The sequence below is a fragment of the Mustela nigripes genome, chromosome X, assembly GCF_022355385.1.
Source record: "Mustela nigripes isolate SB6536 chromosome X, MUSNIG.SB6536, whole genome shotgun sequence".
In the NCBI taxonomy this organism is placed as follows: Eukaryota; Metazoa; Chordata; class Mammalia; order Carnivora; family Mustelidae; genus Mustela; species Mustela nigripes.
This window is the reverse complement of record NC_081575.1, coordinates 71,171,693-71,184,847: the sequence shown is the minus strand read 5'-3', so window position 1 is coordinate 71,184,847 and position 13,155 is coordinate 71,171,693. Positions and strand designations below refer to the sequence as shown.

Below are 13,155 nucleotides of genomic sequence, written 5' to 3'. Positions count from 1 at the left end.
CTTTATTTACTTTTTTTCAAATAAACAGTTCGTGCTTTCATTGATCTCTTTTATTTTTTTTAAGCTTCTCTTTCATTTATTTTTACTTTAGTCTTTATTATTTCCTTCTTTCCCCTGTATTTAGGCTTTGTTTGATGTGCTTCCTGCAGGTGCTTTGTGCTTATGCTGAAGGGTGGGCAGTGAAATGGCACCATCCAACTCCTCTATTCCTGGAGGTATCTCTGTGAACACTGTCTCTCAGAGATGTACTCTGAGATAAGTGAACAGTCTCCCCTCTGTGTTCTACAGGTGTTCTTCAGATCACTTTTTCCATGCTGTCTGTTTCTGGGTTGTTTGCCTCCCTTCTTTCCAGGAGCAACACAGTGCCTTCAGGCCTCTAGCTCAGCCAAACCCATTCTCCTTTAAAACTCCAGGTTTTAAGCCCTTCTGAGTGAAAGAATTCAGGAAAATCAAACACTCTCATTTTTCAAGCCAATGACTTTAGGGAAATGTTCTTTTTGTACATCCCTCTGTGTGCTGGTCTCTCTCTTGCCTTTGTCTATAACTACAACAACCTCCCCTCCACAGCACCTGGGATCCCTTTCTCCCCTAAGCCTCCTCTCCCCTTCTTACCTTCTTTAATGGGACCTCTTCTCTCCCTTTACTTGAGGAGTTTTTCTGACAGTCTTCATGTCTATTTCTGGGATATTTAGGATGATTTTTAGTTATCTAGTGCGTTCATTGGATGAGGCAAGCCAAGGGTCCTCCTACTCCACTACCATTTTTCTCTCAACCTGTACTGGGCATTTCTGTCTGGATATCTCACAGGGTTTTCAAAACACTGTGTCCAATTTGAGGAGAGCAACTTTCCCACAAAACCTGTTTTTTGATGATTAATTATTATTACCATCTACTTAATTTTCCAGGTTAGACTTTTTTCCCTCTTAATCCTTCTCCAATGCTCCATGTTTTTTTTTTCAGATATTATTGATTTATTTGAAAGAGAGAGAAAGAGAGATATCAAGAGCACAAGTGGTACGGGCAGAGGGAGAGGGAGATGCACAGTCCCTCCTGAGCAGGAATCCCAATGTGAGGCTCAATTCTGGGACCCTGGTTTCATGAACTGAGCCAAAGGCAGATGCTTAACTGACTGAGCCACCCAGCTGCCCATCAAATGCATTTGTGTGTGTGTGTGTGTGTGTGTGTGTGTGTGTACCATAATTTATTGAAATCAACTCTCATTGGCCATTTGAATTACTTCTTTTTTTTATATTCTAAGCAGTCTAGCAATGAATAACCTTATTAGTTAACCTTCATGCACTTACATGATAATTTATATGTATGATAATTTTCTTAGGATACATTTCTTTTTTTATTTAATTTACTTTTTTTTCAGTGTTCCAAGATTCATTGTTGTTCCAAGATTCAATTCACTGGGTGTGGTGCATAAATCTGCCCTCCTTAATACCCACCACCAGAGAGTCAATTATCATATCATTTCACTTACTTGTGGAGCATGAAGAATAAAATGTGAGGACATTGGGAGTTGGAAAGGAGAAGTGAGTTGAGGGAAATTGGAAGGGGAGACTAACCAATGCTCTCTGTTTAAAAAGTCACAGGTCTTCTTGTGTCTACCTCACATCTGTCCTTTTCCATTTCACTGGCAATGCCATAGATTAGGGCCTCATCAACTGTTGTGATGATGATTAGTCTCCTAATTGATCTCTGTCTCCAGTCTTTGCTTTCCCACCTTCTTTCCCATTATTAAAATAATGAGGTTTTTTGTTTTTGTTTTGTTTTGTCTTGTTTTGCTTTTTACAATGCAGTCATCTCTGAATATGCATTGTCATGCTTACAAGTTCCATGATTCCCTAAGGATTATAGTCTAAGGACCAAATTCCTTACCTTGGTATTTCCTGTAAGGTCTTTACAATCTGGTCCAAGTCTATCTTTCTGGCCTCACCTCCAGGTAAGCTTCCCTCTTTTCACCCCCATACTGTAGCTAAAGTGCAACATTAATCACTTACTGAACCTGTCTTGCATAAGCTGTTCTGCCTTGCTGAAACATCTTCCCCTTCCTTCTCTTTTTTGATGGACCACTTCTCATTTTCACATAAGTTCTAAGTTTTTTATTGATTGATGAAGAGAGATGAATGAGGAAGTAACATGATTCAAATGTCAGGCTACAGTCAGGTAAAAATGGGAAGCATAAAGGTACAATCAAAATTGAAACAGATCATTATTTTCATCACAGATGAGAGAAGAGCTTGCAAACAATGTCTGTAGATGGTACTGATGTGGATAATCTGAGGATCTTGACCAGTGTCCAGCATGTAGATGTACTGGTGTAAGTGGTGGTTACAAGGTGGGACTATAGACAGAAGAGGTGTTTTTTCCTATGTGGATATAAATGGGAGAAACCCGTATGGCTTTATGGCTCATGACACACTGGAGGACAGGTGTATTCACTTCACTCTTGTCCACACTCCTGCCAAGATGGAATCTGGGGTTAAGGAACAGGATTAAATTTAGGTTCCAGAGGCCTAAATAGAGGATAAGTAGAGTGGTACTCTAGCCTGCCATTCCTGGTTTGGCATTAGCCCCCTTATTTTCTGGATTGGTCCAAGAATTCCCTGAACAGTAGGTGACAAAGCTCAGATAGAATTTACCAATTTTCCACACTCTCAACATCAGTTTGGCTATAGTTTACCTATTAGAAATTGGCCTGAGGAATTAATCAAAATCCTAGAAGAGAACATAGGCAGTAACCTCTTTGACATTGGCCACAACACCTTCTTTCAAGACATGTCTCCAAAAGCAAATGAAACAAAAGCAAAAATGAACTTTTTGGACTTCATCAAGATCATAAGCTTCTCAACAGCAAAGGAAACAGTCAACAAAACAAAGAGGCAACCCACAGAATGGGAGAAGATACTCACAAATGATGCTAGAGACAATGGGCTGATATCCAATATCTATAAAGAACTCCTCAATCTCCACACTCAAAAAACAGATAATCACATCAAAAAAATGGGCAGAAGACATGAACAGACACTTCTCCAAAGACATACAAATGGATAACAGACAAATGAAAAAATGTTCATCATCGTCATCAGGGAGATTCAAATTAAAACCACAATGAGGTGCCACGTTACACCAGTTAGAATGGCCAAATTTAATAAGACAGTAACCAACAAGTATTGGAGAGGATGTGGAAAAAGGGGAACCTTCTTACACTGTTGTTGGGAATGTAAGTTGGTGCAGCCACTTTGTAAAACAGTGTGGAAATTCCTAAAAAAAATTAAAAATAGAGCTACCCTATGACCCTGCAATTGCACTACTGGTTATTGACCCCAAAGATACAGATGCAGTGAAAAGAAGGGCCAACTGTATCCCAGTGCTCACAGCAGCAATGACCACGATCACCAAATTGTGGAAAGAGCCAAGATGCCTTTCAATAGATGAATGGATAAAGAAGATATGCTACAAAGCTGTGATCACCAAGACAGCATGGTACTGGCATATAAACAGACACATAGACCAGTGGAACAGAGTAGAGAGCCCAGATATGGACCCTCAACTCTATGGTCAAATAATCTTTGACAAAACAGGAAAAAATATACAGTGGAAAAAAGACAGTCTCTTCAATAAATGGTGCTGGGAAAACTGGGCAGCTATATGTAGAAGAATGAAACTCGACCATTCTCTTACACCATTCACAAAGATAAACTTGAAATGGATAAAAGACCTCAATGTGAGACAGGAATCCATCAGAATCCTAGAGGAGAACACAGGCAGTAATCTCTTCGATATCAGCCACAGCAACTTCTTTCAAGATATGTCTCCAAAGGCAAAAGAAACAAAAGCGAAGATGAACTTTTGGGACTTCATCAAAATCAAAAGCTTCTGCACAGCAAAGGAAACAGTCAAGAAAACAAAGAGGCAACCCACGGAATGGGAGAAGATATTTGCGAATGACAGTACAGACAAAAGGTTGATATCCAGGATCTATAATGAACTCCTCAAACTCAACACACACAAAACAGACAATCATATCAATCCATATGATGGTCCATATACACTATGGAGTATTATGCCTCCATCAGAAAGGACGAATACCCAACTTGATGAGTTAGGTCTCAGAGTTTTGACTAGATGATGTTAAAGTTACCCTAGCTCCACTGCTGGTAAAGGCACATTGTTATTTTAACTGACCACCTTGAAGATTTATACTCTTATCAACCATCAGGAAGCGCAATTTCAAACTCTCTAAAAAGCAACATGGAGAAAACTCACAAAAGGGCCCCTAAAAGCTAAGCAATTATTTCTTTAGGTATTTTTGTCTAAAGGGTCCCAAATGCCAGGCTTTGGACAATTTGTACCAATACTTTAGAAGTTTTAAAAACAAACTAACTGGAAGGAAGGTAGAAAAGAAGGAAATAAAAAAAATAGATTCCCAGGTCCCACTCTTAGAGATTCTGTTTTAGTGGGTCTAGAGTGGAAAGCAAGAACCTGTTTGTATTTTTGTTCCCTCAATTGTTTCCAGGTTATTTATATCACACCACCTAGTGTTTAGCTATGCTTATTCTAAGGCTGTTTATGTTAGAGTGTAATGTTCTATATATTCCTATTAGCTGCCCTTTTAGAATATAATAGAGTCTAAATAAGTAAATGAACAAAAAAATAAGACCGACATTGAATGTCATGCTTTTGTGCAATTTTACTTAGTGAGAACTGTATGTGTGTGTGTGTGTGTGTGTGTGTGTGAGAGAGAGAGAGAGAGAGAGAGAAAGAGAGAGAGAGAAGCAGAAGAGAGGAAGAGATTGAAAAACATAGAGACTGAAAGATACAACAGATATAGAAGCAGGCAAAGAAAGAGAGACAGAGGGGAGAGATACAGAAAAAGAGTAAAACGAACAAATAGGGAGCCAGAGAGACAAAGACAGAAACAGAGATGTACAAAAACACAAAGAGAGACAGAAAGAGACTGAGAATGACAAAGACACAGAGAAAGAAACATCATGAGAGAGACATATAGAAAAACAAACACAGAGAAACATATGTACAGAGACAAAAACAGATGTACAGGGAGAGACTAGGAAACAGAGAGACAGAACTAGGGGAGAGAAAGGGATAGAGAGACAGAGATGGAGCTACAGAGAAACAGAAAAATAGAATGTAAGAGCAACTGTGATGCTCATGATCCATTTAGTAAAAAGTAATTTGATTTCTCTTCTGTCATCTATGTGTCTTACCTTCCTGTTTTTCGGGAAGCTGTTTCAAAGAACCTGGTCCTGGAAGCCACCCTGCAAACAGAGGCCAATCAATTCTCATGAGTTGCTCTGGATTGTGTATGAAAACCAACAGCCAATGGACAAGACAAAAATTATAAACCAGACAGGCCACCAACTGAAGGGTCTTTCCTCACTTGCAAAGGACCTGGGTCTAAGGAGAGACTCAAATATCGGAATGTGAAATGACTCAGAGATCATAAGCACCCCAAGGCTATGCCTAATGCCCTTTGCTTTCCCATGGTTCAGAGTGGCCTAAATGTGTTTTTTATTCAGGTTATTCTTTTGAGAAATAAGTGAAACAAATCCTTGGGTTCAATGTATAAATTTTTGACATTTTCATAAATATACTTAGCTACTTAATCAACATGATAGAGGCTTTGTTATTCTTATTCCCACATCTTACAGTTATGGAAAACAAGAGACACAAGAGAAAGGAATACTGGGAGGCAGTGTATGAGAGGGGTCCCAACACTAGCTGAAGAGGGACCAGTCAGGCTAGTTGTGACCATACAAGGCTGGTCCTTGAGAGGGCTGTGGCCCTGCATTAGCTGCTTTATACCTTGTTCCTTAGCTTCCAGTCCCACTTCAGGAAAACCTGCTGCACATTGGCTCAGTTCTTACCTTACAAGAGGCTCTCTGGAGAATCTGAGTCATTTTGGAAGATTTTTAAAAAATCATATCATTGATTTAAAAAGAAAGCCTGAAGGCACAAGTACAATGAACAAATCTGTTCATTAAATTTCTTTAAAAAACAGTAGCCATAATAAGAAAGTATGAAAAATTTCCAGAGCCAAGGGAGCATGAAAACAGAAGGTAATCTTATTACCCAACATAAATCAGGGCAGCATTAGTTAAATCTCTCACCCTTGGGTGCTGAGTGGAACAGTACAAACAGGACTTGTCTGTGAAATTTCCTTAGACTATGAAGTGAATGATATCCTGGGGTTGTGTACTGTGTACCCTTCAAAACCATTATGATGATCCTGAAAGAACTCCTGGTGGCCTAAGATGAGCCTTACGCCAAGGTTTAGGAAAAACTCGACTTACACAGATGATGGGATTTCCCCTGCATTGCTAACCACAATATCTGGCTTTTGTTCTGGCTTTTGGGGAGTAGTTGTCCGGCACGGAGGATCTGGAGGCCTCACTGGGGGACGAACGATGGTAGGCTTTTCTCCTGGAGGCCGCACTTTGCTGAAACTGTCAGAGTCTCCTGAAAGAGAACACATAGTTCAATGATAAGCCAAATGGAACACTATTCATGAACAAGCACCCAGTATTGAAGTTATCTGGGCTACCTCCCTTAGCACCCACTTATTTTTGGTCACTAACAACTCTGGATTTCTTTTCTTTTCTGTGTGTGTGTGTGTGTGTGTGTGTGTGTGTGTAATTCTTCCCACAGCTTAATCCTTCAGAAAGTCTGTTTGAAACCCAGCTCTAGAACTTCAATTTTTGTGACCTAGGGTATGTCATATCAATTTGCTAAGTCTTAGTTACCTCATCTATATAATGAAAGCCAATAATACATTATGTTACAAAGATATTAAAATTTTAATTAGATACTAACATTTTTAGTATGAGACTGGCACATAGTGGGCATTTAGTCAATTATTGATGATGAATTTGAATGTGTTAAATTCATAATTACCCAAACTCAGACCCTTTTAACTTAGATATTGACTATCACAGCAGTCTCCTAACTTGCCTCCTTGCACCTATGTCTCTGGTTGCCAGGTTAGTCAATATAAAATAAATATATATAATTTTTTAATGAAATGGATTTAGCAGGAGCTTTGGCATGAGAGACACTAATGCACTTGCTGGAAGCATTGTACACTGTACACTGGGCTTTTTCTATCTACATAGCCATAAAAATTATATCTACATAGCCATAAAGAATTCTGGAAAAATGTTGATTAAATGTAAAATCATACATTTGAGATACTTCATACTTGTTGATCCAGTGGATCCATTTTGGGGAACAGGCCAAGGGAATTAACTGCCCAAAAATAGGAGAAACAATTGGCACAAATATATTCTTCTTAATAGCAGAAACTTGGGCCCAACCACAAAGCATAAGCAAACCCATTTTGTACAAGTACTTAGCCAATACATATTGTACATGAACTTACAAGGTCAGGTCAAAAAAATATGCATTTAAGTGGAAAAATCCATAGAAAGTACTCATGGCCTAATGAACACCAGGCATGTGTACAACTATGCAAAGTTGTTAGCTGGGGGTGGGAGGGCAGAGATGGGAGCTAAGATGGTAGTGGAGTAGGACTCTAGACTCATTTTGTCTCTCAAACACAGCTAGATAATGATAATTATCTATATCTATAATATAGATATAGATATAATATATCTATAATATTATCTATATCTATAATATTAATGATAATTATCATAATCATTCTAAATACTCCAAAAATAAACCTGAAGCCAGGAAGAACAAACTCCACAATTAAGGAGAGAGGAATCAAAGAAGCTAGGAAGTGTGGACACTTGGTTTGGGAGAGAAATGGATCAGGGGTGTGGCAAAATGAAGGAGCCATGCTCGTGGAGAAAGACAAGAAAGAGAGGAGCACACAGGGGAATGCACCACCAAAACCATTGGCTGGGAAAATGGGAACAGCTGATTTTCATGAGTTCCAACCAGGGGTGTTTAAAGACTGCTGTTTTAAAGTTTGGCATGCTTGGCTGTGATAGAGCTCTGAGGGAGCTTCCTAATCCTGGAGAGAGGCAAGCAAACAACCAAGGGGGAGACAGCATGGAAACAGTGATCTGAGGAACACTTGGGGCACATAGAGGGGAGATTATTCACTCTTCCTGGAACACCATCCTGAAAGCAGAGTTCATGGAGATGCCTCTTTGGGGACAAAGGAGTTGGCTGGTGCCTCTTTCTTCCCCGACCCTTTAACACAAACACAGAGCTACCTACAGAGGGCAGCTCTGCCCTTACACTGGCTGCTTAACTTGCTTATACCAAGTCCCACACTCCGGCCCTCGGGCACAACTGCTCTTCTCTGTCAAGCTCACCTCAATCCCAGCATGGTGGGCCTCTTCCCAAGCAGAGCAGCAAAGGCCCCTGCTCACACCACATTACTAAAACCTAGAGTTTTAAAAGTCAGCAGGCTTGAAGTAATGAGCACTTGGTGTTACATACAACTGATGAATCACTAAATTCTACCTCTGAAACTAATAATATGTACTATGTTAATCAAATTGAATTTAAATAAAAATTTTAAAAAAACAAGCACCTAATGAACTTTCATTTTCAATTTAGAAGATGCATTTGTGGTTAATATTTTGAAAAATTAATTATACTGGCCGTTTTGATTTGCCAAAATGATGGAGGGACCCACTGGCATTCAAAAGGATAGGTCAGTATGCTGGCCAGTCCACATAAGGAAGAACTATCTCACCTGTTAATGTTCCTTGATGAGCACCTCGTCACAAGGTAATTATACATACATTGGACATAATACTGTGGTATTGCACATAGATACCTTTTTCTTTTCACAATTTCCATTAATGCTATTACATATAAAATTTATCTGGAAATGAGGAAGAGCTAAGCAGGGTCGGGCCTGGTTAGTACTTGGATGGAAATGAGGAAGAAACTTATGTAAATGATCTGAATTGAAGAAACTAGAGAAACCCAAATATGGAAACAGAGTTTATTCAAAAAACAATTAACTCCATTATCTCCAGACACTGTGCTGGGTGCCCTAGAGGATGCAAAGATGAATAAAATATGGCTTTTGCTCTTAAAAAGAAAATAAAGTCAGCAGGCTTCATTGGGATAGAGCCTGAAGAGTACTGTTCTGCTCCCAAAGAGAAGGCAGTATACAACCCAGAGTGTGGAAACAGCAATCTGAAAAATGCTTGGGACACGTGGTGGGGAGATTATTTGCTCTTCTTGGAGTGCTTTCCTGAGAGGCAGTGTGCACAGAGGCACCCCTCCAGGGACAAGATATCTGGCACCATTCCCCCTGCCCAAGCCCCCCAGCATAAACAAAGAGCAACCTGCAGGAAACACTACAACACCAAAACAAGCTGCTTACATCAGGTCCCACACCATTGCTCTTTGGTGGTACTGCCCTTCTCAGTCAAGCTTTCATCAATCACAGTGTGGTGGGCCCCTTCTGTAGAAGACCAAAGAAACCCTTGCCCACACTACAACTCCTGACCAGAAAACTCTGCAGTGCTTCAGTTCCAGTGGAAGAAGTATTAGCTCTCATTTCAATAGCAGACCAGAGCACACATAGTTAAAACTTGCCATATTTGGGGGAAGGATCAAACACTGCCCACAGCAGGCAAGGAGAACCTCTGAGGATGACTGGTCTGAAGGATAGAGCAGCAAAACACAATAGCAGAGCACATGCAGCACACACGAGTGACAGTCTCTGAAGCTCCAGTCCATGGATACTGTATGACCTCTTCTTCATAAAGCCATTACTTTCAGGAGCAGGAAATATGACTGGCTTTTCTAACACAGAGAAGAAGACAGATACGTAGGAAAAAAAATGCAAAGACAGGGATTTATCCCAAATGAAACAACAAGATTAGGTCACAGCCAGAGATCCAAATGAAACAGATATAAGTAACATGGCTGTTGGAGAAATTAAGGTGGCAAGGATATTTGCTGGGCTCGAGAAAAGAATGGAAGATTTCAGGGAGGCCCTTACCACAGAGACAAAAGAGTTAAAAAAAAAAAGAATCAGTCAGAAATGAAAGATGCAATAACTGAAATTGGAAACAAACTTGATGGAATGAACACTAAAAAGTGAATAAGTGAGGTAGAGGACAAAATAATGGGAAATAATGAAGCTTAACAGAAGAGAAAAAGTAATTATGGAACATGAGAATATTTTTAGAGAACTCAGTGACTCCATCAAATGTAATAACATTTGTGTTTTAGCAGTCCCAGAAGAAGAGAGAAAAGGGGGCAGAAAATTTGCTTCAGCAAATCATAGCTAAAAATTTCCTTCTCTGGAGAAAGAAACAGTTATTCAGATCCGAGATACACAGAAAACTCACATCAAAATCAACAACATCAGGCCAACGTTAGAATATGCTGTAATTAAATTTTCAAAATATAATGATATAGAAAATATCTTAAAGCAGAAAGATAAAGAACTCCATAACTTACAGGGGAGACTCATAAGGCCAGCTGCAGATTTCTCAACAGAAACATGGCAAGACAGAAGCAAGATGTATTCAAAGTGCTATATAGGAAAAATATGCAGCCAAGAATACTCTATGTGGCAGGGCTGTCATTCAGAATAGAAGGGGAGAAAAAGAGTTTCTCAGAGAAGCAAAAAATAAAGGAGTTCATAATCACTAAAACAAGAAATATTAAAGGGAACTCTTTGAGTGGAACTCTTTGAGTGGAAAGGAAAGACCAAAACTGAAAAGGACAAGAAAGGAACACAGAATATGTCCAGAAACAACAAATAATGAAATGGCACTAAATATGTATCTATCACTAATTACTCTGAATGTAAACAGACTAAATGCTCCAGTCAAAAGACATAAGGTGTTGAAATGGATAAAATAATAAACCCATTAATATGCTGCCAACAAGAGATTAATTTTAGACTTAAAGACACCTGCATATTGAAGAGACGATGGAGAATTTTTTATCTTACAAAAGGATATCAGAAGAAAGCCAGATTAGCAATACTTATATTGGACAAACTAGAGTTTAAACTGAAGACTGTAACAAGAGATAAAGGAAATATATCATAATAAAGAGGGCAACCCAAAAAGAAGATATAACAATTGTAAATATTTATGCCCACAACATGGTAGCATGGAAATATATAAAACAGTAACAAACTTTAAGGAACTCACTGAAAGTAATACTATAATAGGGGACTTGAACACCCCAACTTACATCAATGTACACATCATCTAAACAGAAAACCAACAAGAAAATCAAGAAAACAATGGTGTTGAATGAGAACCTGGACCAGATATATTTAACAGATATATTCAGGACATTCCATCCTAAAACAGCACAATATGCACTGTTTTCAAGTGTGCATGGGACATTCTCCAAAATAGATCACATACTATGTCACAAATAAGACCTCAACAAGTATGAAAAGACTGAGAACATACCATGCATCTTTTCTGACCACAAGGCTATGAAACCTGAAGTCAACAACAAGAAAAAATTTGGAAAGGCCACATAGAGGTTAAACAATATGCTACTGAACAATGAATGGGTCAAACAGGAATTTAAAGAATAAATTAAAAAATACATGGAAACAAATGAAATGAAATGAAAATGAAAATATGATGGTCCAAAATGTATGGAATGCAGCAAAAGTGGTCCTAAGATGGAAGTATATATAGGAATATAGGTCTACCTCAAGAGGCAAAAAAGATTTAAATTACCTAAACTTATAATTAAAGGAGCTAGAGAATGAATAATAAACAAAGCCTAAAACCAGGAGAAGGAAGGAAATAATAAAGACTAAAGCAAAAATAAATGAAACAGAACCTAAAATATACCCAATAAAACAGATCAATGAGAGAAGAGGGAGCAAGATGGCAGAGAAGTAGGAGACCCTGTTTCAACCAGTCCCCTTAAGAGAGTTAATTATCTCCCAGAAGACTTTGAACACCCATGAAATAAGCCTGAGATGTAGGATTATACACTTCTGGATGTCTACAGGGACAGAACACACCAGTGGAGAGGAAAAACAGAGTGGGGACGCTCGGTCTGATATCAGAGGATAAACAGACGGGGAAGGGAGCCACCAGAAGTGACCCATTGGAAAGTAATATGCAATATGAATGTGCCCTGTGATTGGGGACCAGCATTAACTTGGAGTCTGGTTAAAAACACTCAAAAAAAGCAAAAGATCTTAATGGGAAACTGGTGAAGTTGGGCAGTCATGGGCATGGGCCTAAGCCCACAGACCCAGGACAGCTATCACTGCGACCACCTGGGCCAAAGAGAGTGTGGTGAAGCCTCCAGTTCCTGGTCCCTGAGCCCCTGGGGTTGTGCAGTTTGCACCACCACTTGGCTGGGCACGCTCCCGTCCCTGCATGAGAGAGTCTGGTGTGGTTGCCAGCCTGCACTCTCTAGAACTACAGCCTTTTGCACTCTACGAGCACTGCACAACCAGGATCTGACCCACTCCCCACCCACACCTGAGAAAGCTCTGTGCAAGTGCTAGTCAGCAGTTTCAAGGACCAGAGGAGGGTCTGGATGATCGAAGCCCGGGCCTGAATGAACTCAGCACAATCTCTGGCCGGGATCCTTCAGAGGCAACCTGTGTAACCCTGAGGTCTGAACCCCAGATAGCAGTCTCAGCAAAGGCAGCTACAGGAAGTGGGCTCCCTGGACCAATACTACTTGTGGTTTTAGTGGCATGGGGGTGCAAAGACAAGTGGGCACTTCAGGTGACCCCTGAGATGGTGGCTGGGTATGTGCACTGCCTATGGGAGGTTGCAGGGTACAGCAGTTTGCGGAGGTGGAATCTGGTGTGTTCTGGACCACCCAGAAGGGAACAGTCTGAGGCTTCTCTCTGAGGCAGAAGTCTGGGTGCAGTTTGCTTTCCACCAAACCTCTGAAAATCAGCAGAAAGCTTCCAAAGAACAAAAACCTCCAGAAAAAAAAAGCCTGAAAAACTGGTTTCCAGAGAGCCCAGCCCCTTGATAGGGGGCAGGAGGACTAAACCCAAGCAACACTGAAAAACAATGTGGCAGGTCCCTCCCCCAGAAAGCAAGGAAGAGAACAAGAGGACAACCACCACAGTGTCCCCATAAAACTGTAAAACCCAAACATCAGGGGAAAACAATATAATAAGCACCCGGTATTGCCTTAAAATCTGTGTATTTCATAGATACAACATTTATTCTT

General features: G+C 39.9%; 1 protein-coding gene across 1 annotated transcript in view; it reads right to left on the bottom strand.

Moving 5' to 3' along the window:
- The window catches only part of OPHN1 (oligophrenin 1), a 526,945-nt gene that overhangs the window by 15,083 nt on the left and 498,707 nt on the right, over positions 1-13,155 (bottom strand). The window contains exons 21-22 of the mRNA XM_059385802.1: positions 6,321-6,486; positions 5,235-5,285 (exon numbers count right to left, since the gene is read on the bottom strand). Of these exons, the coding sequence (XP_059241785.1) occupies positions 5,235-5,285; positions 6,321-6,486 (217 nt within the window). The remainder of the gene's footprint in view (positions 1-5,234; positions 5,286-6,320; positions 6,487-13,155) is intronic.